At 40.7% G+C, this 21,850-nt stretch overlaps 1 protein-coding gene across 4 annotated transcripts in view; it reads left to right on the top strand.

Annotated features, from left to right (window-relative positions):
• Positions 1-21,850, top strand: part of MED13L (mediator complex subunit 13L) — a 190,348-nt gene that overhangs the window by 11,772 nt on the left and 156,726 nt on the right. For 2 of the 4 annotated variants that reach the window (XM_083804565.1, XM_083804563.1), the window contains exons 2-3: positions 7,562-7,586; positions 7,685-7,799. In XM_083804565.1, the coding sequence (XP_083660691.1) occupies position 7,799 (1 nt within the window). In that variant the 5' untranslated portion in view covers positions 7,562-7,586; positions 7,685-7,798. Of the gene's footprint in view, positions 1-7,561; positions 7,800-21,850 lie in introns of all 4 variants that reach the window. The other 2 variants (XM_083804562.1, XM_083804564.1) reach the window with 1 other exon arrangement.

Raw genomic sequence — 21,850 nt, 5'->3', positions numbered from 1 at the left:
TAACTTGTTCATCCTTTTTTAAAAGATCCTTAGTGGCTCTCCTTTGTTTTCCAGCCACTTGACAGCGTGTGTGAAGGAAGGGAATAAAGTCCAGTGTCATTTTGCTACCCATCAGGTGCACACGTAGGAATGGCGCTCAGCCCAGCTGATGGCCCCGCTCTTTGAAGCGTTCAGCATTACATGGACTTTCTGTTGGCCATGTGAAGGCCGTTTCAGTATGAGATTTTTTTAATATGCTGGTTTTTGTTCTTGAATTCAAAGTATGAAAAAGACTGGTGCAGGATTTTGTTTGTGCAGTCACTCTAGCCGGTACCGACCTGCCAGTTTCTTTGCAGGAATGCCCTCTGGAGCTTGACACAGCGTGTGTGGCATGGGACGAGGCTGCTTTGATGCAGTGGGGTTCCTGCCTTTCCTGGGGACAGGAGGGTAAGCCCCGAGGGAAGGGAACACAAACCATTCCCCCTCTTTCCAATGGAGAGGGTAAAGAGGGGAGTGATAATATGTACTTCATTAAATGGTCTGATTCCAGGAGACTGCACAGCATTGGGGACGATTTGTTTTATTATTGTTGTTTTGAACCCAAAAGAGTTGCAGAGCTGGGAATGTGAGAGGTAGGAGACAATGTCTGCCTGCAGCTGCTTGCTGCTGCTTCAGGCTGGCTGTAGCCACTCGCACGACCCAAAAAAGCATCTTTTTAGCTAAGCCATCTCCTCTGTTCCTTGGGGGATGTATGTGTGTGTACATTATTTTTCTTGTCTTTGTTCTTTCTATTCACTTGACAGGGACTTCAGCAGATGTTACTAAATATTTTATTTCAGTGGGAATGGGGGACGAGAGTTGCTGTCGGCGTGTGCTGTTTGCCCTGCTGGAGGCACGCGTCTGCAGTGCTCCTCAGTCCCTCTGTCTCCATCCTTTTGTCCTTCCTTCGTACCGAGGTGTGTCAGGATGGCATAAATTTTGTCTGGTATTTGAGTGGCTCGAGCAGAGTGTGAAGTGGTATTTTGTTGCCGTGTGAGGATGATGTAGTGAAATGAAACCCTGTAACCAAAACAGATGGTGCTAATCTTGAATCTGTCTGCAAGATCTTACAGCATTTAATTAAAATGGTGGTGTAATTCCCATGGCACCTTTAACTACAGTTTAAATTCTTGGACTATGAACTAAGGGCTTCCTTATGCAGATTTTTACTCCTGTGAGTAGTCCTCAGTATGAGTCTCTAGTGGCTTCGAAATAGCTACTTACTTGAATGGAGCTCTCTGAGATGAGACTAATAAAATTGGCAAATATATATATGGCACTTATATTTTTTACATTCCAAATTGAAGCATAAATTGTAGACTAAAGCTACTTAGCAACTACAGTTTCCCACGTAGATGCAAACAAAAGTTGAGACTAGAGCAAAGGTTTAGATTGCACCAAACTTGAGGGGCTAGCAAATAGATGGAAGGTACTCGGGGCAGTGTAAGATCCTCGCCTTGGCAAGAGGGGCATGCGATGTAGCCTGTACTCATGGTGTCACATCGTCTGTTGTCCTCTGGACTTTTTGCACCGCGTTCACTCCAGGTGGGCTGCGAGGGAAGGGGCTGCTGTGCGTGATCCTCTTCGCCTCGGCGCTGCACCCCACGTATGCTCGGAGGTGGGGCTCGCTGGATTTTGGGGGGCTTTTTCACCCGTTCTGACTGTATGAGCTGTCCTAAACAGGAGCAAATGTTTTCCCACCTACTTAGTGAGATAATTTACCTAGAGATAATCTAACTAAAATTAAATAGTTTTAAAGAGTGCCATCTTTAAATGCTGATGTGTTTTCTTCATCCACAGGGAATATTTTCCTTTTTTTGTGCTCCCTCCAGTTAACTGAAACTTGTTTGTAGAAGGTGCCTGACTGACATGATGGTGTGTGGTTTTTTTTGTTTGTTTTGTTTTTAAACATTACTTGCTTCTCTTCTTGAGAGAATTATAGAAAGTTGTTCGCAACACTATGACTTTACATGGTACTTTTCAGACAGGTAGTTGGGAAATATTTTAATAGTTTTTTTCCTGTTCCAGGTAGGAGAATTAAGAAAGCTGAAATGACCTGAATGATGTCATGTTGGAAGTCTTTGAGAAAGTCAGGGCTGGAGCTGAGGGCCTGGGTGATATCTGGTGGTCTGCTCATGAGAGCCTCCAGGCCTCTTCTGTTGATCTTTGCCTCCTGTCTGCGTGTTCTTCCTGCGCTGGAGGTGCTGGAGTGCTGATCTGCCACGCTCTGGGACCTTAGCTTTTCCTACCCTCCTGTCCTATATAAAGCAGGAAAAATGGCATGTGGTTATTACTTCTGTATCTTAAAATGATGGCTAAGCTATAAAATGTGCAGGAATACAGAAGGAACCCTACTTTATACTTAGCGTGCCTGAATGCAAGCATTTCTCCTACTTTGATGCTCTGCCTGGTCCTTGCTGTATCCTGGTGTAATCTCTCCGAGGGAGCTTTGTCTAATAAAATGAGTGGACTTCCCCGAGTCTTCTGAGAAGTTAATTTTGAATTGGTCTGTGGATTTCCCATCCAGTTTATGTAGTCCGACAAGCATTTGATGGAGATGAGAAGGAATTAAAAAAAGAGGTGGAAGATCTGTTTTGTTTGTGTTCCATCTGCAGGGGCTGCAGAAGAGGAGAACAGTCACAGTGGCTACACAGCACTAATTAAATCTTCAGGACTGCTGGTGGCGTGCCAGAATCAAGTCGGGCGGTGTTACTGGGGAATTGTGATTTTTAGCAGCCTCAACTCTGCCAATCTGAGCGGAGTGCTATGAGCTCAGCAGAAGAGCCTTCCTGCCTGTCAATTATTCGGATTTAAGCTGGGGAGGGAAGAATCACAGCTTAGGTTTTATCTCTACTGGGAATTTACGGTTCCGAGCGCTGTCCTGGAGTGAAGATGGCTGCAGCCCCCAGCTGTTGTGGATGGGTGCGATGGAGTTGTCTGCATTTAGGGCAGCAGACAAATTGTTGCAAGAGAAAGTGCTAATTTGCTTTCTCTACCTCTCTTGAGGGTGTGTATTGGGGATATCAGAGGACTGAATACTCCTGGTGCTTTTTTTTGAGGTGTATGGTTTTTTTTCAGATTTTTTTTTAAGGGGAGAGCTGTTTTGCTCTGCAGAGTGTAGTGGTTAAGGCAGTCAGGAAGGAACCTGTGTTCTTGCTCCTCTTCAAAGGATGGCATGCGGTCTTCTTTCTCAGGCCGTGTTTCTGAATGACAGCACTGGCATGGCTGTTCTCACCACTTTCTATTTCTTGGGTATGTTTTGGGTGTGTTCAGGTGCTTCCGTGGAATTTGGGGTTTGAATGCTGGCACTCTTCTCCCTCAATAGCTGCTCTTGGTTGTGTCAGAACCAAGTCCTGTAGTGTATTGGGAATTCTGTCAGAAGTTGAATGTTAGTAAAGACTTTGGATATTATTGTTAGACTTAGAGGTGTGTTTCCTTTTGTTTCATTATAGTCTTGGTCCAGTGCATGCAGAGCAGGCTTCTTGCAAACCTTTCATTCTGCATCCAGCTACAGTTAACTGAATCAGATTTTTTCATGAAGTTGAACCTTTCACAGCCCAGTTCTCCAAAGCATATGTTCCTTTAAAAATCAAAGCAAAAAGCCCCTTGCATAATGCATGACTTACTGACAATATTAGTTAATCGTAAGTATTTGTAAGCTCCTTCTTGGTCATCATTTTTAGTGTTTAGAACACTGTAGCAAATATAAGCCCAAACTATGTGTATGGAAAAAGATGCAAGAAAAACAATAGATTGCATCACCTGGCAAGACTTTTGCTATATTCTGCATTCATTTCTAAATAGTTGAGAGCAGAAAGCAGTGTTCAGTTTAGTGCTCAAACAGAAACCAAGATTGCCGATGTCAGTGACTGCTCAGGCTGTTCTAACACCATCAGCTTGGTGCTCCTGGACCTGCTCTGCTGTCCTCTGTCATACTGCAGCAAGTATTTCTGTGGCTGTTGAGAGCAAGGCAAGCTTTCGGTGTGTTGAGCTGCTGGGCTTTACTTCTCGGTTTCCATCTTCCAGTTGGTGAGCTGACTCTGTCCACCCAGTGATCGCATGATTGCTGGATCTGGTGCAAAGCTGGAGATGGAAACGCGTGGCAGGCGATGAGGAAGAGGCTGCCATTTGGGTCGCAGCCTGTGCTCGCTGCTGAGGTACGTGTGAACGCAGCCACCTTTTGGTTCTTTAATTGGGTCACCAGACCCGCAGGAGATTGGCTGTCTTGTCTGTAAAACATGGCTACAGGTTGAGGGCTTCTAAAAGTAGTGATGTTCGTTTAAATAAATGAATATTTAAAAAGCCTCAGTATGGGTGCAGGTATTCTCCACACAGTGTGTTAATATTAAACAGAAAGCTGTCTGTAGAGGCACGGACTACGTATGTGTACCTGCTGCAATCTTCTCATGTGTACTACTTCTGGATTCAGATCTTCTCCTGAAATCAGTTTTAATTAAACACAGGGACAAAATCTGGAAGCTTGGAGGGATTAGTATTGATGCTTACCTATTAAAAATGTAAGCAGAAACAGATGTATCCAAATAAATGCACTGAGCAGCGTCTCTGCTGCTTTGACCAGGAAATGGCATGTCTGAGATATTATTTGATGCTGTTAACTTCAAAACCCCCAGTCCTTGCCTGCCTTTTCTTGCGTGTCATTTTTTTTACGTGGGTGCTCGCTAGTGGTCCTGGTTAGCTCCAGTACGAAGTCATCCCCCAGTCTGCAGAGTTAGATGCTCCAGAAACGTGTTAGTGTAGAATTAAATTAGATGCAGCTCTGATGGCTTCTGTGTGCTCTTCTTGACTGTATTTCATTCACGGTATGGATGGAGAGTCCCAGGTTGATACCCCTGAGCTACCAGGAAGCTGTGTAGGACCTTGTCTGCTGTTTCACACAGCTGATCTCTGGTTATTGCTGTGTTGATCAAGCGTGTGGTGCTGTTGAGTAACTTCTTTTGTTACCCTCCTATTCCATGTTCTTCGTGACCTACTGTGTGTTTCTAGAGGATTACGACATATAAACATCTAACGTAATTTTTTTCCTAGGCTGCTTGTGCTGGCACTGATCTTTGAGGCTTTGTGACTTGCGGCAGTAGCCACCGCCGTGTTTCAGGAGCTCTGCATGTTGCTTTTCTAAGCTGTAGGTAGGGATCCATGTAGAACAGATGCAGATGTTTTGGAGCAGCATGCGTAAGTGCTTTCTTTTAGAGTATTATGTAATGTGTGAGGTATTCCAGCACTACACAGCAGCCTACTGTGGAAGAAATAGATTTTTGGCCTTCCCGTTGGCCTCTTCTTCCTGCTCTCCTGTGCCCTTTCTTGTGCCAGGAACGTGGCCTGCATGCTGTGCCCCTCTTGTAATTTGATTTTCCATCGCTCCGCCCCTCTCTGAGTGGGGCGGCGTCTCTGTGAGCCCAGTGTGGCAGTGCTGCTTGGGGAGAATCCCCAGCGTGGGGACTCCAGTGCTTGCTGCGGTCGGTGTCCTGCTGACACGATACAGGGTGGTAGCCGTGTGGGGCTGAGGATGACCGGTGGCTTAGGGACATGCAAAGAGTATGGGCAATTTCACTGCTGTTGGGTCTTCTGGCTGGCTGTCCCCTTCCCAGGGAGGGCCACTGCTGTGCTCCTGTGTGCGAAAAACTTTCTTTGAGGTGTAGTCCCAGGAGCTTTGGTCACAGGTGAGAACCCTGCTGTGCCAGGCAGCACGCAGACAGAATGATGGAAACTTTTACAGGACGCGTCTGTAAGGCCAAAGGAGCTTCAGTACTTTCTGCCTGTGCTGTCAGTACGATGAATGTCACCTTTAGCTCCTCAGCAGCCAACTAGCAGCTAGCTCATTAACAAGCAACAGCCTGCTTCCAGTAATTGCAGCAAAAAAAAAACCTTTGAAAAATGGATAATAAAGTAAACTTCTGGACTTGAAAACAGATCTTTGTGTATGCGATGCACAGTGTGCGGTGTAGGTCAGTAGGCAAAGCATCCGTTTGCAAATCATGACATTAGGAGGCACATGTGACTTGCAAGTCTCTTGTTTTCTTTAGGACTAAAACTTGGCCCTCTTTCTTGTTCATATTCCCCATATGTACCGCCCAGAGAAAGGCAAGGAATGCTTGCTATTTAGATGTAGCTTAACTTATTACTTGCTGGGGGGATGCTCCATTCCTGCAGCTAGTGTTTCCACTGCTGCGTCTCTCCTCTTCTGCCTGGCACTGACTCTCCTTGTCAGGGGGTAGATGCTATATTTGAGCTTTGCAGCTTGCTCCTGCAGCCCAGCTGGCTTTTCCTGTAGGACCGTTTGCGAGCTGAGTACACCGGCTATTTCTGAGCAGTAAAGTGGAGGGTGTGAATGCTTTCAATGAAGCAGTAAAGGTAATAACAGCAGTGAGAATGTGGTAACATGGGCTAGAAGCTAGAATACAAGCCCACTGTGGACACAGAGCACATACATACTGCTTCTGTCTTTGGCAACAGTGCTCACACCAGCGAGCGTTCCCGCTTGTGTCCTGGGCAGGCTCTGGGGGCAGCGGGAGGTGGAGAGCAAGGACGGAGCAGCAGCGGTGTGGGGCCGGATGGGGAGTGCAGGAAAAGCAGGGTGGGAGCCAGGCCAGTGGGCTGGGGAAGGGAAAGGAGGGGTGTGATGGGCGTGGTGAGAGAAATTAATTAATTAAATAAATAAAAAAGTAGTAGCCTAGCAGTCAGAAACAAAGGGGAGCAATGTTTGATAGCTATGAGTCTCTGCTGCTAAAATGCAAAGGGAAAAAGAGAATGGTGGCTCTCCTAACCTGGCTCTAGCTGCCAGTTCTTTCATGGTTTGAGTACTTTGGTTTCTTCCTTTCTGGTAGTTGATTCTTCGCTTGGCTAGGCAGTGGAATACCTCCAGACTTTCTGATTTTCACTGTCTGTAGAAGAACCTCTTCCCCAGAAGATGAGGTGGCCATTTTCCTGTTCTTCTTATTTTTTTCTTGATAACGAACACAATTTTGTGAGGTCAAGAGACGGTAAATGGCAACTGTCCTTATTCCACTCTCATTCACATGAGCAAAATAAAAAGTATGCATGACAAACTTAAAGCATCACAGTATGAAACTAGTTTCATGCTATTTTCTGTCAGTCAGTTATGTCCTGTAGCACTTTATATTTGTGATCTTCAAGTTTCTAGCTTTCAGGCTGATGCCAAAATCACTTAACCTCCAACCAGCACGAGGGAACAGGCCTTACTCCTCCTCCTTGTTTGTTTTTTTTTTAAACCTGTTTTACAGTAAAATGACAATTGGGTTAGGAACACTGAAAATAAGTCTGGTTGTGGTAAAAACCTAACTGAAAGGGTAAGCCAGGTTTCTATTCAGTACTGTTTCTAAAATTGTTTTGCCTTTTTTTTTCCTTGGATGAGAAAAGGGAAAATATGGGAATGGGACGAGTTCTTAAAATTGGCTGCTTAGAGCTTAATTTGAGGAATAAACAACAAAAAAATGAAACAAACCACTAGCATAACGATGTTTTGAAATGAAATGATTTAACGGCTTTTTTTCTCTCCTCTCCTTAGGCTGAACTCACAGGCATCAAATGGCGTAGGTACAATTTTGAAGGTCATGGGGACTGTGGCCCTATCATTTCAGCCCCAGCACAGGATGATCCAATTCTGCTCAGCTTCATCCGCTGCTTGCAGGCCAACTTGCTTTGTGTGTGGCGCCGTGACGTCAAACCGGATTGTAAGGAACTATGGATATTCTGGTGGGGAGATGAACCAAACCTAGTAGATGTGATCCATCGGGAACTGCACAGTAAGTTGTTCTCTTTCTGTATTTCTTGAGTTATATATATTTTTTTGCAGTGGAAAACAAACTCTCATTAAAGCCTTTAATTAGCTACCATATACGATTTTGTCACAACTTGTATGTTGAGACCTAAAGGGAAAAAAACTTATAAAATTGACTTTTCCAGTGCAAGTGATCTGCAGATAAAGTGCAAAACAGACCTTGAACTTGGGAGAATAACCAATGCCGTTACCTAAATTTGTGTGAAATCTGATGCACTGTAAAATTAGAGTAAATTCAAGTTCAAAGAACAGTTGCAACAAAAAAAAATCTGGCATAAGGTAATAGCTGATGGAACAAAATACCTATCCTGCAGGGTCAGCTAAACTCTGTGGCACCACAGGTAAACTGCTGGGGTTCTGCAAGGTCAGAATTTGCGATGTTGGTCACGCTGCAGGGTTTGAGTGTAAATGGAGGCAAGTTGCAACAAGTGAGTGTAATAAAAGGAAGAGGAAGGTTGGACAAAGGTGACGTTAAGCTTATGTGACTGTAAGTTTTGTGCTTGAGTGTCTTCATTGTCTCCAGAATATGTAGCCTTAAAATGACTGAACAAAATTAACTTCACCTGATGTAAACCTTTTTTGGTTTTGACTACATCCATATTCCATCCATCTGTCCATCTTTTCAGTCATGTCTTGTTGCTGTGAGTCGACCTAGTTTGCCTGAAAACTCATAACTTTGAACAGGTATTTAACTAGACTCCGTAAATACTTTCCTTTAGTCTTGTCTGAGATTAAAACAATGAAAGTTTACCAGTCCTGGAATAATAATAATAGTATAAGGTCAAGGATCAGTTCTTTGGGTTTAGCAATAAACTTTCATCCTTGTAGCCTGTCGTACCTTCTGGCTGCTTGGTGATAAAGATTTCAGTTCCAGCATATACCATATCGTATTTGTCAAGTGTGCTTTAGTTGTCTGTTATCTGCCCACCTCTGCCTCACGCTGTTTTGGTTCTGCTTGATAGTATGTTCATTTTCTTCCTCATTAATCCTGCTCTAACCACCTATATTCAGATGGTTACAGACTTCATATTTTCACAAATACTGTATTGTTTGTTTGGTAAGATATCCTGCGAAATCAGATATGAAACACTTTCTGTGTATCTTTAGGCATATTTCATGCAGGTAGCTGCGTGTTCATGTATAATTAAAGAGATGGCTCCGAAGCGCTGCACTAAGCCATTCCACCGCTGTGAATTTTTTATGAGGCACCTGTTTTGAATGAAGGCGTGGATAATATTTCTATGCGCCCAGCAAAGCTTTAATAATATATGTTTTTCTCTTTGGGAAATACAGTTTACTTAGTATTTCAAATGTAGTATATGGGACTGAAGTGTCTTTTTATTAAAGGGGAGTTGGAGGCTGTAGCTTCTATTTCTGTTGTGAATTGATACAGCTTGTTTGGATCTAACATTTTGGTTACAACAATATAATATTGCACCCAGTAATAACAGTATGGTGAAGCATTTAAATGTTTGAGTAGCTGAACCTGCTTGAGCATAGTATGGGTCAGAGTATAACAAGCGGTGAATGGCATCGCTTTGACTCATTTCTGCCTGGTCCAAAATGTTTTGAAGGCTGGAGCCTTCAGGACCAAAACTTTTAAGTGGAATTAAAGCTGCAAATTGGCTGCAAGAGCACTGTTTTGCAAGTGTCAACTGCAGCAGTATTACATAGATGAAAAATAGTCTGAGCTTGGTGTATTTCACAAACACCGCAGCCAGCTGTACTGAAAAAGGTATGTCTGCCCTTGCACAACAGCACTGCTTTAATTTGAAAGAACATTGCAAGTAAAGATCACTCAATGATAAAGTAACGTCTGAAGGAAGGACCGTGTAGAGGAATGTAAAGAGATGTGAAGTTGAGTTTGGAGTTAGAGAAAGGAGGACTAAGCGTGATTCATTCAGGGGAATGAAATATAATTGAAAGAAGACTAAATACGCTCTTGCAAAGTGTCAGGACCCTGCAAGGATCTGGGAAGTAATCTCTTCTGTTCCATTCCACTGCAGGCTTATAAAGGATTCCTAGTGTGTGTAAATCATACCATCGCTTTACTTTTTGTTTATCAGAAGCACATTGAAACTCTATTACTGACTTATCAGATAATAGTTCAAAGTGATGTAAATAGTAAAAAATAAAATTACTGCTGATAGAGCTGTTCTGTTTCAGCATTTTTTTTTTATAGTTCAAACATCCCTATTGATGAAATATTGAACATCAGATTGGCAAAATGAGGCATTTATGTACTTTGGTTCCTTGAAATATGACAAAGGACAGTGTTTAATATTTCCTGCAGCAGCAAGGTATATGACACGAGGTTATTTTGGCTTTTATTTTATAGGTAGATCACAGTACTGAAATACTAGAAAGTTAAAATTAGTTTCCTCAATTTGAAAATATAGTTTAGTTTCCTCAGCTCTTGAAAATATAAAGGACTTCTGCATTTTGGCATACAAAAGGAAAGTAAGTTAGTGAGCATACTAATAGACTTGCCTGTCAGCTGAGCCATACTAGAATATTATGTTTTTTTAGCATAGCCTAGCCATAAAATCAACTACAGTAGCTTAAAATCTCATTCCTACCGGTTGGATTGTCACTGTGGTCAGTAACTTGCTAGTTCAGTGAGTAGGGCCTTGCTTTTGTGATTGTACGTGTGCACTTAGGAGCACAAGTCCCAGAAATCTGAAACTGTAAATCCAAGTGGAAGAGTGTACCCTATCTGCAACTTTCTGCTTTACAAATCCTGCCTTTATTATGTGTGAGCTCTAGAATGTAACGGCTGTTCATAAGATCACGACTTCTTCCTGAGTATGAAGTTGCTCACAGTTCTGAATTTCTTGTTTTCTGCTTAGGACTCGTGTTTCAAAAGTGAAATTAGGGTAATAAAAATATAGTGCCAACTTTAATACTTCTATTCATTCAAGTATAGATTGGAATTACCGATTTATCTGAAGAAGGCAGCCCCACACTTAAATTGTGTTGCATTACATTCAATACTTAAGCTTAACAAACGAGAAGTCTACACTGAGACTTTTCTTTCAGAACCACCTCTTAGTTTTGTATCTGCGTGTGGGTTGCCTTATCTGTTTAACATTCAAGATAATTTTGGAACCAGCAGTCTGTCTTTAATATAGCAAGAATTTCAAATAGTCATAGCGAAGACAACTTTAGAAGTTACAAACAGACGCTAGTACGAACAATTGTTTATGCAGCAGCTTTCCAAAACTGTGTAGATAATTAAAGACTGTCATGGAAGATTAAGTAAAAACAATTATTTGTAGAACAGCTCTGGATGAGTTAAGCAGCTAGATTAGCTAGGCAGCTGTGAAGTAGATAGTGCTCATGGGTGTGTCTTGCACATACTCCTACACTACTTCTTCCTGCCAGCCTCAGCTGTTCAGTTTTGTTTATTTTGATTGAATTTTAAATTGGTAGAAAGAAGATGGAAGATCTTGATTCTGTCCCAAGTGAAAGAAGATAATTGATATGGGGTCTCTGAATGGAGGAAAAAATGGAGTGATTTTACAAGTTTGAAGAAGTTGGAAATACTCTGATTTGTGAAAGCGGTGTTTTCCCAAGGAGAAATGCTGTTTAATGGTATTACTGCCTGAAGAGGTTTGACAAGTGTTACAGCTGCTGTGCCTTTTCTCACTAAAATATTTTTTGTAAATTCTACATGAGAAATAAATGGAGAGAGGTAGTATCTTACTGTTGGCACGTTTTTTGACAGCAAAGTTGTAGATTTGCAAGTTGCAGTACTCTCATTTGCATTTGGTGACCAAATGCCATCTGGAGCACCGTAGAGAATTTATACTTGACTCCTGTTTTTGTTTTTTGTTTTTTTCATGTACCCTGTGCATTCCACTTAGATCGTAAGCAGGTGGTAATTGTTTCTTTGTTAGTTGCTTGCTTTCTTTTTGCTAAGAGTACTTATGTCTGACATTTTAAACACTCTTTGTCTGACAGTTTAATCGATAAATTTCTAATCTGCATATTGAGCTTATGGATATATTCCGTTTTGTAGGTTGCATCTGTGACAGAGAATGCCTGAATGGTCAGAAGTAATGCAGAGATTAAGACGTGCCTCTCTAATGAGAAAGGAGTTTTGTGGACTTGTAAGCGTGACCCCAGGGATGGGCTGTGGAAGTCTCTCAAGTTTTTAGGCAGCACCGTGAAAACTAATAACTGAGATTCGAGGTGTCTGAGAGGATGCAGTTGCATTTAAAGAACTTCCAGATTAATAGCTTGGTTGCCTAAAATCACTGTTTGATCCTGGTAGGTATTTGGGATTGCCATGATGTGCTCCTCTGTAGAGCTACCCATGCCGACAAACCAATATGAGGAACTTAGGGCATCGGTGAGAAACCCCTGGTACGCACCGGTGCCCGTGGCGCGGAAGTGAAAACACCACGTCGTGTCAGGGGCCTCTTCATACGGCTCCAAAATAGATGCTCAACAGTACCAAGCCTGTTGAGAGAGAATAAATGCAATTTTAGCATTTTGCTACTCTTGGGACATTAGTCCTCTTGGAAGTGTTTCAGTAGTTGTTGTTGACCTGCTCTCATTTCAGGTTTACTTAGAGACACCTTTCCCTCAAACAGATGAGATGTTTGGTCCTTTCCATACCACTGCTCTCTTGCAAGGAGAAGAGCAGTCTTCTGTGGGTTGAATTTTTTTTGAGTCAATCCCTTTTTTTAAAATGTATTTGGTATTTTGCGCTTGATGCATTAATTGCTGGAGGTAATTCCCCCAGAAGATACCAATAACCTTTGTAATAGGATAGATACATGGCAGGATTTTGGTGGAAACTTGTACGAAGAAGATTACTTGGTGTAAATTGGTTAAATCTTCCAGGAAGGAGTATTTATTTTTATTTTTTATTTTTAGAACATTCACAGCTTGGTAAGTTTGAAAATGTAGTCAAAATCTGATCTGTGACAGGAAAAATGTGGCGTTTCAGCTTTTTCCTGTTCCTGAATTGTTGCTGTGCTGGGCTGACACAGTTGTAATCCCGTGCGCTGATAAACGTGGAGAGAAAAAACGTTAGCAAAGGTAAGGATTATTTAAGGTGTCCATATTAGACCATACAGTTGGGGTCCAGGCTTAATTTCTGCTATTGTTTCTCTGCTTTCAGACTGCTGATGGGTAGATGGGAAGCTGTATGTTTCCACCTGTGTTTCTGGAGAGGAATAACTTGTCAGAGCTCAGTTTAGGTGGTTTTTACTACAGCTGGATAGGATTCTTGATGTTGGCTTGTTAAGATTTTGAAGTTTATTTTATTGGTGAACATGTACAGGTTAAAAATTTACCTAATTTAGAGGACTTGAGTACGCCATGTTTTTCAGTGTTTAGTAGGATTTTTTTTTAAAAAGGAAAACTTGAAATTTGTAAATTTGTTTTTGTTTCTGCTAACGTAATAGAGGATACAGAAGCAGTGAGGAGTCTACTTTGTCTCAATCTGGACTAGTATACTTAGGGTCCTTTCAAGGTGCTGTGACTCCCTGTAGTTGTAAGGGATTGGGAAGACTATTCAGGGATATAATGAAATACGTTCTTAAATGCTGTGTAGTGCTAAATATTGAATAAGGTGTTCCTGTCTGTCTGAATGTGCGAAGTAGTACATAAAATGGGGAATACGCACCACTTCCTGTGAAATGGGTATACAGATTAATAATACGGCTTTTAATGAAAATGCTCTTAAATATTCAGCTGTGTTACAAGCTTTTAAATAACTGAAGGTGGGAAGGAAGGGAGCGCTGGCTGCTGAAGCTGCATCACGGCTGACTTTGAGGCTTCTTTGAAACGGCCAAGAGGTTATCTCCTTGTTCCTTGCGTTGGTGGGCTCAGCTGAAGAGCATACCAGCACGGAACATGTATTACAGCGAATTGTTTTGCGTACTCTAGAACACACAAAACTCATGACTATTGTCATGCACAGTATTATTGGAAGGAGAACAACTATTACATGGAAAGGCAGTTTACCAACAAGGAATAAAAGGAATCTAGCATGGAAGTAATTTTGAAGGCTTTCGATTTGAAAGGCGGTTTCTAATATCAAGCAGCTGAGTACCACTTATTAATAATTTGAAGTTAAATCTGAAAATGGTTAATTGCCAGCTCTTGAGTTGAGAGTGGAATTAACAAGTAGGTTCATATGACACAGGACTTTATTGGAATATTAAGTTACTGAAAAGTTTCTGGGCTGATTACTTTCAATACAGTAAGCTATTTGCATTTTCTTAATTGCCTAGCATAGATTATTTCCAAAGACAGGAAAACAAAGTTAAACTTTTAGAACAATCTTTCAGAGAAGAAGATAGGATTTAGGAATGAATTCAAACTTTCTCAGCTTGCAGAATTGTTCTGTGACCCTTATATTTGACACTGTTAATTGGTGTCCGGTGATTGCCAGTTGAAGTTTAGCTTAGACAAAATAAACTTTTTCTTTTAAGGAGGCATTTGGAATGAGGTTATTATGCCATCATTTGGGATTAAGGAATTGCTTCATGGGAAAGTGTCAACTCCTTTTATAGAGAAGAAGTTGACAAAAGCCTTATTGTGTCTGGGCAAAATGTCTTCATTTTAGTCTGTTTTAGTTTTTTAAACAAATATTCTTTCCTCCACCCCAGCTTCTTCCTTATTTCTGCTTGAAAATTGGTTTATGATTATAGACAGCCAGCGTATGAGTTGTGTGAAGGAATCAGATCTGACTCTACCATCTAGACATCAAATCACGCTTTATTTTTCTTTAGTTCTTTTCTTCAGTGGTTTTCCTCTGAACACTAACAGTGAATCTCAGTGCTTAGAGTAGTATCAAATGAATACATATGGCAGTCATGAATTCATTATCGATTCTGGTCGGCAGCATACCATTTTAATGTTCCACCTCTTTCCCATTTTTACAGTCTGCAATACCTTGGCCTAAGCCTAAATGAGAAAAATGAAATTGACCTAAGGGCTGTGTAAAAGAGCTGAATACTTCCTATTTTCCCTCTGTCCTGAGAATTAACTTTTTAAATCCTTTCATACTTGGGAATTTGGTGATTTTACTGTTAACAGCAAAAAAAAAAAAAAAAAGTTTAAAGGAAATACGATGGAAGGTAAAACCAATAAATTCTCTACTGGACACTATAACTTTTTTTTCTTTACTTAGTTCTCCTGCTTTCAAAATACAATCTTAATTCAGTTGAAACAGTTGAAAATCTGAATAACTAATCTTTAATTATTGTCAGTTATCAAATAACAGTTATTAAATAACTGTTTTTTTTGTGGGGAAATAAAGATTTGGCATTTATTGTGAAACCATACTAGCTGCATTCCCTAGTGATCATTCATTGATTCTTTTGCAGGACTATTTCACTGAGTCTAGGCTCCATAGGAAATAGTGTACTTCTAGGGACAGAACAGAATTGGTGCTACAAACTTGGTAGTGTCCAAAAGTGTTGGAAATTCAAAGCTGAGATCATAATAGCTCAGAACCTCTTTCAAATAAAAGCTGGAGTGAGGTATTACTAAGGAATTGGAGCGAACTGTTGTATAAAATGTGCCTGGAATTAACAAGAGTGTTGAGATGAAACTGAAGTCCAACTTTTGAATGTAAATAAAATTGATGTGTTACCACAGGCAACTCAGTGAACCACGTAATTAGTTTTTTTCCATGAAAAATGAGACATTATGCTGCAGCTGCAGCAAAGCAGTATGTAAAGGATTTATATTCTAGTTATATGAAAATTAAACAATCATTAAAAGATTGTATTTTTAAAAGTGCTGCTTGAGGGGGGAAAATAGAAAAATCCAATCAGACAAATTTATTTTTCAGCAATGTGTTGGGCAATATCATCCACAGTAGTTGATGGTTTTTGCTTCAGGGGATCTTTTTTTTTTTTCTTTCCCAGTGAAATGAACTCACTTAACTGTGTGAAGTAAATCTAAGTTAGCTTGAAGTGAAATCTGCATTAATAGAGCTCATTACTGATGTTTGTATTTTCATGTATTGGGTAATCCTAAGAACACAGGGTAAACTTTACTAGAAAATTTCATCGTTAAAAAAAAAAGATTCTTTTTTTTGTAAACAACCATATAAACATACACTTGCGTAATTGCAAAGCGATACATGGAATAATTAATGAACTTTTAGTGATATATACATGCTACTGCATTGCAAAGACAAAACATAGAACCACGACTCTTCTGAAGTTAACCCCTACTTTCTCTTTAAGGAGGTATGTTTTCCATTACATAAAAGTTACTTGCTTTATTTTAACACTCCTATTAAAGGTTATAAATCTTGATACACAATTTTTATCCTCAAGCTGGCAAGTCATTTTGAGTGGACTTAATTATACACGTGCACTTACTTATCCATGGATTTGATGGTAATCTGTATTAAAGTCCTTGGATACCTAAACGTGTACATATAGCAATTTGAAAGTAAAAGATTTGATATATAGTTCAGCGTGTCAGTGAGCAGCCATGAAATCTGAGAAGCAATGTGGTACAATGAGAATGAAGGTTTTTGAAAGTGAAGTCTGTTTCCTGAGGTTTATTTGAAACTACAGGGCATGGTATGGTTATAATACATCATTTCCAAACCAGCGTGCCATAAATACACAAATAAAACAATATTCTTGCATGGGATTGGGGGGAGGAGCAAGGACAAAACAGTTGAGTTGTAGTACATACAGTAGCTTAAGGACAAGGCTGAATTCTTACCTTTATTTCTTGCCCATGAGAATTGTGGGTTTCGGTGGGAAGACAAATAGGTGGAGGTCTGCTGTTAGTAAAGCTGGAACTTCCTGTTTAAAAACAAACCAAAAACCTGTGTGTTGCAGCCATTCATATAATGGCAATTGGAACTTCCAGCAAAACAATGCTAAATTGGTTTTCAGTACTTACCACTTAAATAATTTGAAGGAAAGGCGTACAATAGAGGAAAGGCACATTACTGGGGTATGCTTGCATTCTTAGTGTTCTAAACAATGTGGCAAGTGCATGGCGACTTTATATTTAAAAGAATAAATTTCACCTCCACAATGAGGAGGGTTCAGTGGAAGGTCTGGGAACTTGTGCGTTTGAATATTAGAAATACAGAATAATAAAGGGAGAGGACGCAACAAAGTAGTAAAGTACTGATTGGGGCTGTTCAATCTGTGATCCCCACATAACAGCTCTGCCAAGAGTTGGTGGGATGACGGGATTCCTCTCGGCTCGCTCCAGCGCCAGCCAGCTGCTGAATGGGAGAGGATCACTCTCCCAGTTGCCCCATCGTGCATCTCAGACTGGTTGCAAAGCATGACCAAGGGAATGAACTGCCTGCATGGAAGGAGATTATCATCTCATTAGGACAAAAATGGGATGATACCATTAGGGGTTTTCTTTATGGAATCAAAGACCATAGTGGATGGAATAGAAACAGGTTTAGTGATCCCAAAATGTAGTTTTTGAGGAGTTTTACCAAGTAAGATGGAGGGTTTAATTAGGCAAATTTTCCATAAATTCTACAAAAAGAATCAAGATTGCTGTGACAGTAAAACAGAATAGCCTGTGATGTTGTAGAGTAACGTGGTAAGATGGCCACAATTGCACCTTAATTTGATCACCCTGCATTTTTATTTCCAGAGATAAATATAAGTAATGCATTCATACAGTTGAAAATGCTCCTCAAAGGCAGGGCGCTGAGAAGGAATTAAAGGTTGTTGGTGGTAATTGCCCTGACAGGAATGTTGGGGCAATGCCTTTGCGGAAAAAATGCTGATGTAATCTAGTGAATTAAAAAGGTGTTTCAGGGTTACTTAGATGCTTTTGTGTTTGGGACCAGGGATTAGTGAAAATGCACCTAGGTTGTTGTATATGGTCCTGGCAGGTGCCATCACAGGTGTGGAAACTTGCATGCTGCAGAGTCCAAAAAGATCTGTCGCCTTGTGGAGGAGCTGAGATAAGGTGAGGGGTGACTGATTATGGCATGTACACGTTTACACATGGAAAATAAATTTGGGAAAGAGTCTGCATTTGGCCAGAGTTCTAGAAACAGAAGAGAATGTCTGTGCTAACAAATGGTCTTATGTCAGAGCTGCAGTGTTCTGGAAGATCCTGCAAGTGAGCGTGGTAGGCAAAATTGTATGTTTCACAAGTCTGAGACTGGTCAACACACATTTTTTTTGGATCTCTTGAATATATGCTCTGTGACAAGGCTGAGGAGTGGTGATGGGCCTTCCTGGTCCAGGGTTCTGTGGACCCTGACTCCACGTGGAGTGCAGAGAGCATCCCGAGTACCTGCTGGCCTCGTAACGGTGAGAATCGTATAGCCCTCAGTGTACTCATTCATGCCCTGTTTTTAAAAACAAGCAATCAAAAGCAACCTCATAAAACTCGATGCTTCAGGTTGCTTTTCAAAATGGGTCAGTGTTACACGGTTCTTATGGAGAAATTTCCCAGGGCAGGCTGGCACCAAGTTTGGGGTTTTGCTCTTTGGCACGCAGCATGAGCTGATGTCTGCCTGCTGGAGTTGTCTGGGCAAGTCTCACCTAATTATTTCCCTGTCACCCCAACGGTTTGGGGCATTTGTGACAGCACATGGGTGATGATGGAGAGGACAGCAATCTGTGCGGGGTAAGAGGATCCTCTTCTGCAGAGAGGGGAATAATTGTTCACAGGTCTGAACTCCTTTGCTAGTGTCAGGGAGCTTAATTCAAGTTGGTGAGATTTGAGGTTGCACTGCAGAGATACCAGTGGTGGTGTTCACTGTCAGGTTGCTTCCTTAGGAAGTTCATCACGCTGTAACGTGCTGGCAAAGTGGTGCATTTGGCAGCAGTTTACCGAAGGCAGTTCGGCTTTCCCATTGTAGGTAGCGTAACAGGAAAAGTAAAATATAGCAGAGCTTTCTGTCTGAGGGAGTTTTCACTTCTCTCTCTCTTCCTTACCCCCTTCTTACCTCAACTAAAGAGGATAATTTCTATTTTTTCTTAATAAGAAATCTTCTACTGAGATCTTAATGATTGTGTGATGGGCTGGAACGCACCTTAAAAAGTGTTTTTTTTTCAAAAGCATAATTACATTTTGTTTGTCAGAAAACTTAGTGACAAGCAGTGGATTGCAGATGGGGAATTACCACAGGAACATTTTTGTCCTTTACATGTATTTCTGACATATGTTGCTGTTGAATCATTTTCTGTAACTGTACAGAAATGTTCACTTTTTGTTCATTTATTTGGAAATGTCTCTTGTCCCCAGAACTTTATTAATAATTTGACTTGTTCAGTGACACTGTAGTTGTTCTGTCTCCTCTGAAATGTAAATAACGTTTTTTACAGCTGAGGGAAGGTTCCAATCATAGTATTGTTGTATTTTTTTCACTTGAAATTCGTAAAGCCATTCATATATATTCCATAATGCTTTCTGAAGAAATGGTAAGTATGAAGATTACTATTGTGACTACAGGGGGAACAGGAGAGCTTATAGTCTTACCGTGTTTATGGTTCTGGGAGTTGGTTAGCCAATTGTGGAATGGAAGTTGAATCTCTTGGTCTCTTCGAAGTTCAGTAAGATTTATTCCGGGCAATATTTTGTAACATGTGTTAACAAGATTCACTGGAATCCGTTCCATAAGGCAAATGAGGGAGAAGCGTGCATCTTCCTGTCATTTTTTTCTTCTCTCCCATGTGAATATGATGCTATTTTTGATAATATCATGGTAATAAACAGTGTGGTTATAAAGCAAGTACGGCTTTTGTGTTTGATTGAAGTTCTCTGCTCTGGTGAAGTAGTGGATACAGAGCTGGGCTATGTTGGGTTGGGGTAAAATAATGAAAAGCTTAACTGAAAATCCTGCTTTTTCCAGTGGTATTCCCAAATGTGCCTGGGAATCGAGAGGAATTTGTCTGACAAAAGTTTTATGTGTTTACTTTGACTTCTTGCAACATGCAGTTGGCTTATTGAAAGATCGCATTTTCATGACTCAGTGCTGGACATAATTTTTTTGCTAGCATTTCATTTTGTATATAGGCAGGGCTAATGGCTCCCTAAAAATAAGTTATGGATTCTGTTGCTCTCCTTAGCAGCCCTTAATTGCTAGTACAACTCTGATTTTCTGTAAAAAGTGAAGTAAGATGTTCATTATTGTAACATAATGAGAGCAATTATGAAAATAAGATTTTGTTTTGTTGATGCAAAAGAGGTGCAAGTAATTCAACACCTGTAATATAAAGGTTCCCCTTCATTCCTTGTTCATTAAAGTAACTGGTGAAAAGGCTATTTATGCTGCTACTCTTAAACTGCTAATACGGACAGTTACCTCCTTTTCATAGTAAAAAATCACTTCAGAATAGAGAACTGAAGAGGCTGCTACACTTCTGTCTAAAGGGAAAAGGAAATGTCGTTCAATTTTAAGCCCAACAGGCCAATTCAAACACAGTAGTATTTGAGAATATTATTAGATAGATTATTATCTTCAGATGATTATTTTGAAGAATATGAAATATCCAACTAGAGTTCTTATCTTAGATGGAAAGAATCTTAATCCAACTTTGCTGGTCAAGTCTAACAGCCGTGGATGATTTTCATCAGATTTCTGTACGTACATCTGCTGCTGCTCTGGTCTAACATCCGTCTCTGTCATTGCTAGTGAATTTAAAAAAAGTAATAATTATGGTGGTTTTCATTTCAAATGTATATGCTTCAGGTGCTTAAAGGAGAAGTGGAATTAGAGTAATTCTCCTAAAGATACTTCATGGTTTTCCAGATTGTTTAACGTTGTGTAGTACCCATGAAGAACTAGCAATACTGCAAACCAAACGAATGCTGTGGAGACTTTCATACGCTGCATTTCTTAGTGATCTCTGAATGTTTTTGCAGCTTGACCTTTGTGCTGTGTATTGCAGTGAGTGTCACCATATGAACTGCCTTTCTTCCTGGAGATTGCAGTAACGCAGTGTTAGGTTGTGTGTGCAGGAACTGTGTATTGGAGGTACGACTTCTTTGTGGTTCAGCAATATGAAAAAAGGATTGGGGTAAGTGAAATGCTGGATTATTTAATGGGACACTCTAAAAATACTTTGATACCTTGCTGCAGTATGGTCGACAGCCTTGTTTCCTCATCTGCTTGCTTGCCGATGCTCCCAGCTCCAAGTCTCTGATCCATCTCGTCTTGGACCGTGCCCAGACTTAGAGCTGCACTTTATACCCAGAAGAGTTCACAGTCCAAATTGAGGAGTTTCCAGTCGTCTGTTTTCTTTCCCATTCTTTGGGAAACAATTTGTTCAGGAGCTAATGAACGGATGAGGTAATGCTGAGAGGAAGGAGCAGCAACGCGTTCCAGAGCGCTCTCTGGAGACACTCGCTTCTTGGGAGAGGCGATCCCTGGAAATGGGCAGCCTCAGACAGATGCCCACGGACCCAGCTGTCCGTAAAGCTCTCTCTGAGCTCTCAGTCCGTTTGGAAAGACTGAGCGATGCCCCTCCATCCCCCCTTCTTAAACTAAACCAGACTGTAGTAAGCATAATTTTTTATTGCTGCTTTTGCTGGAAACTGCAGTTAAGGCATGGAAAGTGGGAAAAAAAATGTTTTGCCTGTGAGACCGTGCTTAGTTTCAAAAGAAATGCACTGTAGTACTCGGACTCCTAACTCCTCCCTTTCTGGAGTCCTGCCCGGTCTTGTCCTAAAAGTTTCCCAGTAAGCCCACGAAATGCATATATAGCTGGTGAGCAAATGTTCTGCTTAAGTAGTCCTTATTGTTTACTTGCGTGTACATCCCAGATTTTGGGATTAAACTTTGTGCCACAGGGAGACACTCAGCTTTTAGTATGGCTGAGCCTGTGCTTTAGCAACACAAAAGTAATTTGAGCCTTTAAGTTCAGAAGTTAATTATCTAACCAAAAAATTGTAATAATTTATATATTTATATCTAAGCAATATATATTACATCTATAAAAATTTAAAAAATACATGTTGGGGGAAAATTTTTTTGAATTGGGAATCTACATGTTTAGCTCTCGGTTTTGTGTTCCTACAAGTATTTTGCATTTA

Source organism: Anser anser (genome assembly GCF_964211835.1).
Source record: "Anser anser genome assembly, chromosome: 18".
In the NCBI taxonomy this organism is placed as follows: domain Eukaryota; kingdom Metazoa; phylum Chordata; class Aves; order Anseriformes; family Anatidae; genus Anser; species Anser anser.
The sequence above is the reverse complement of the archived record's forward strand: the minus strand, read 5'-3'. Positions and strand labels throughout refer to the sequence as shown.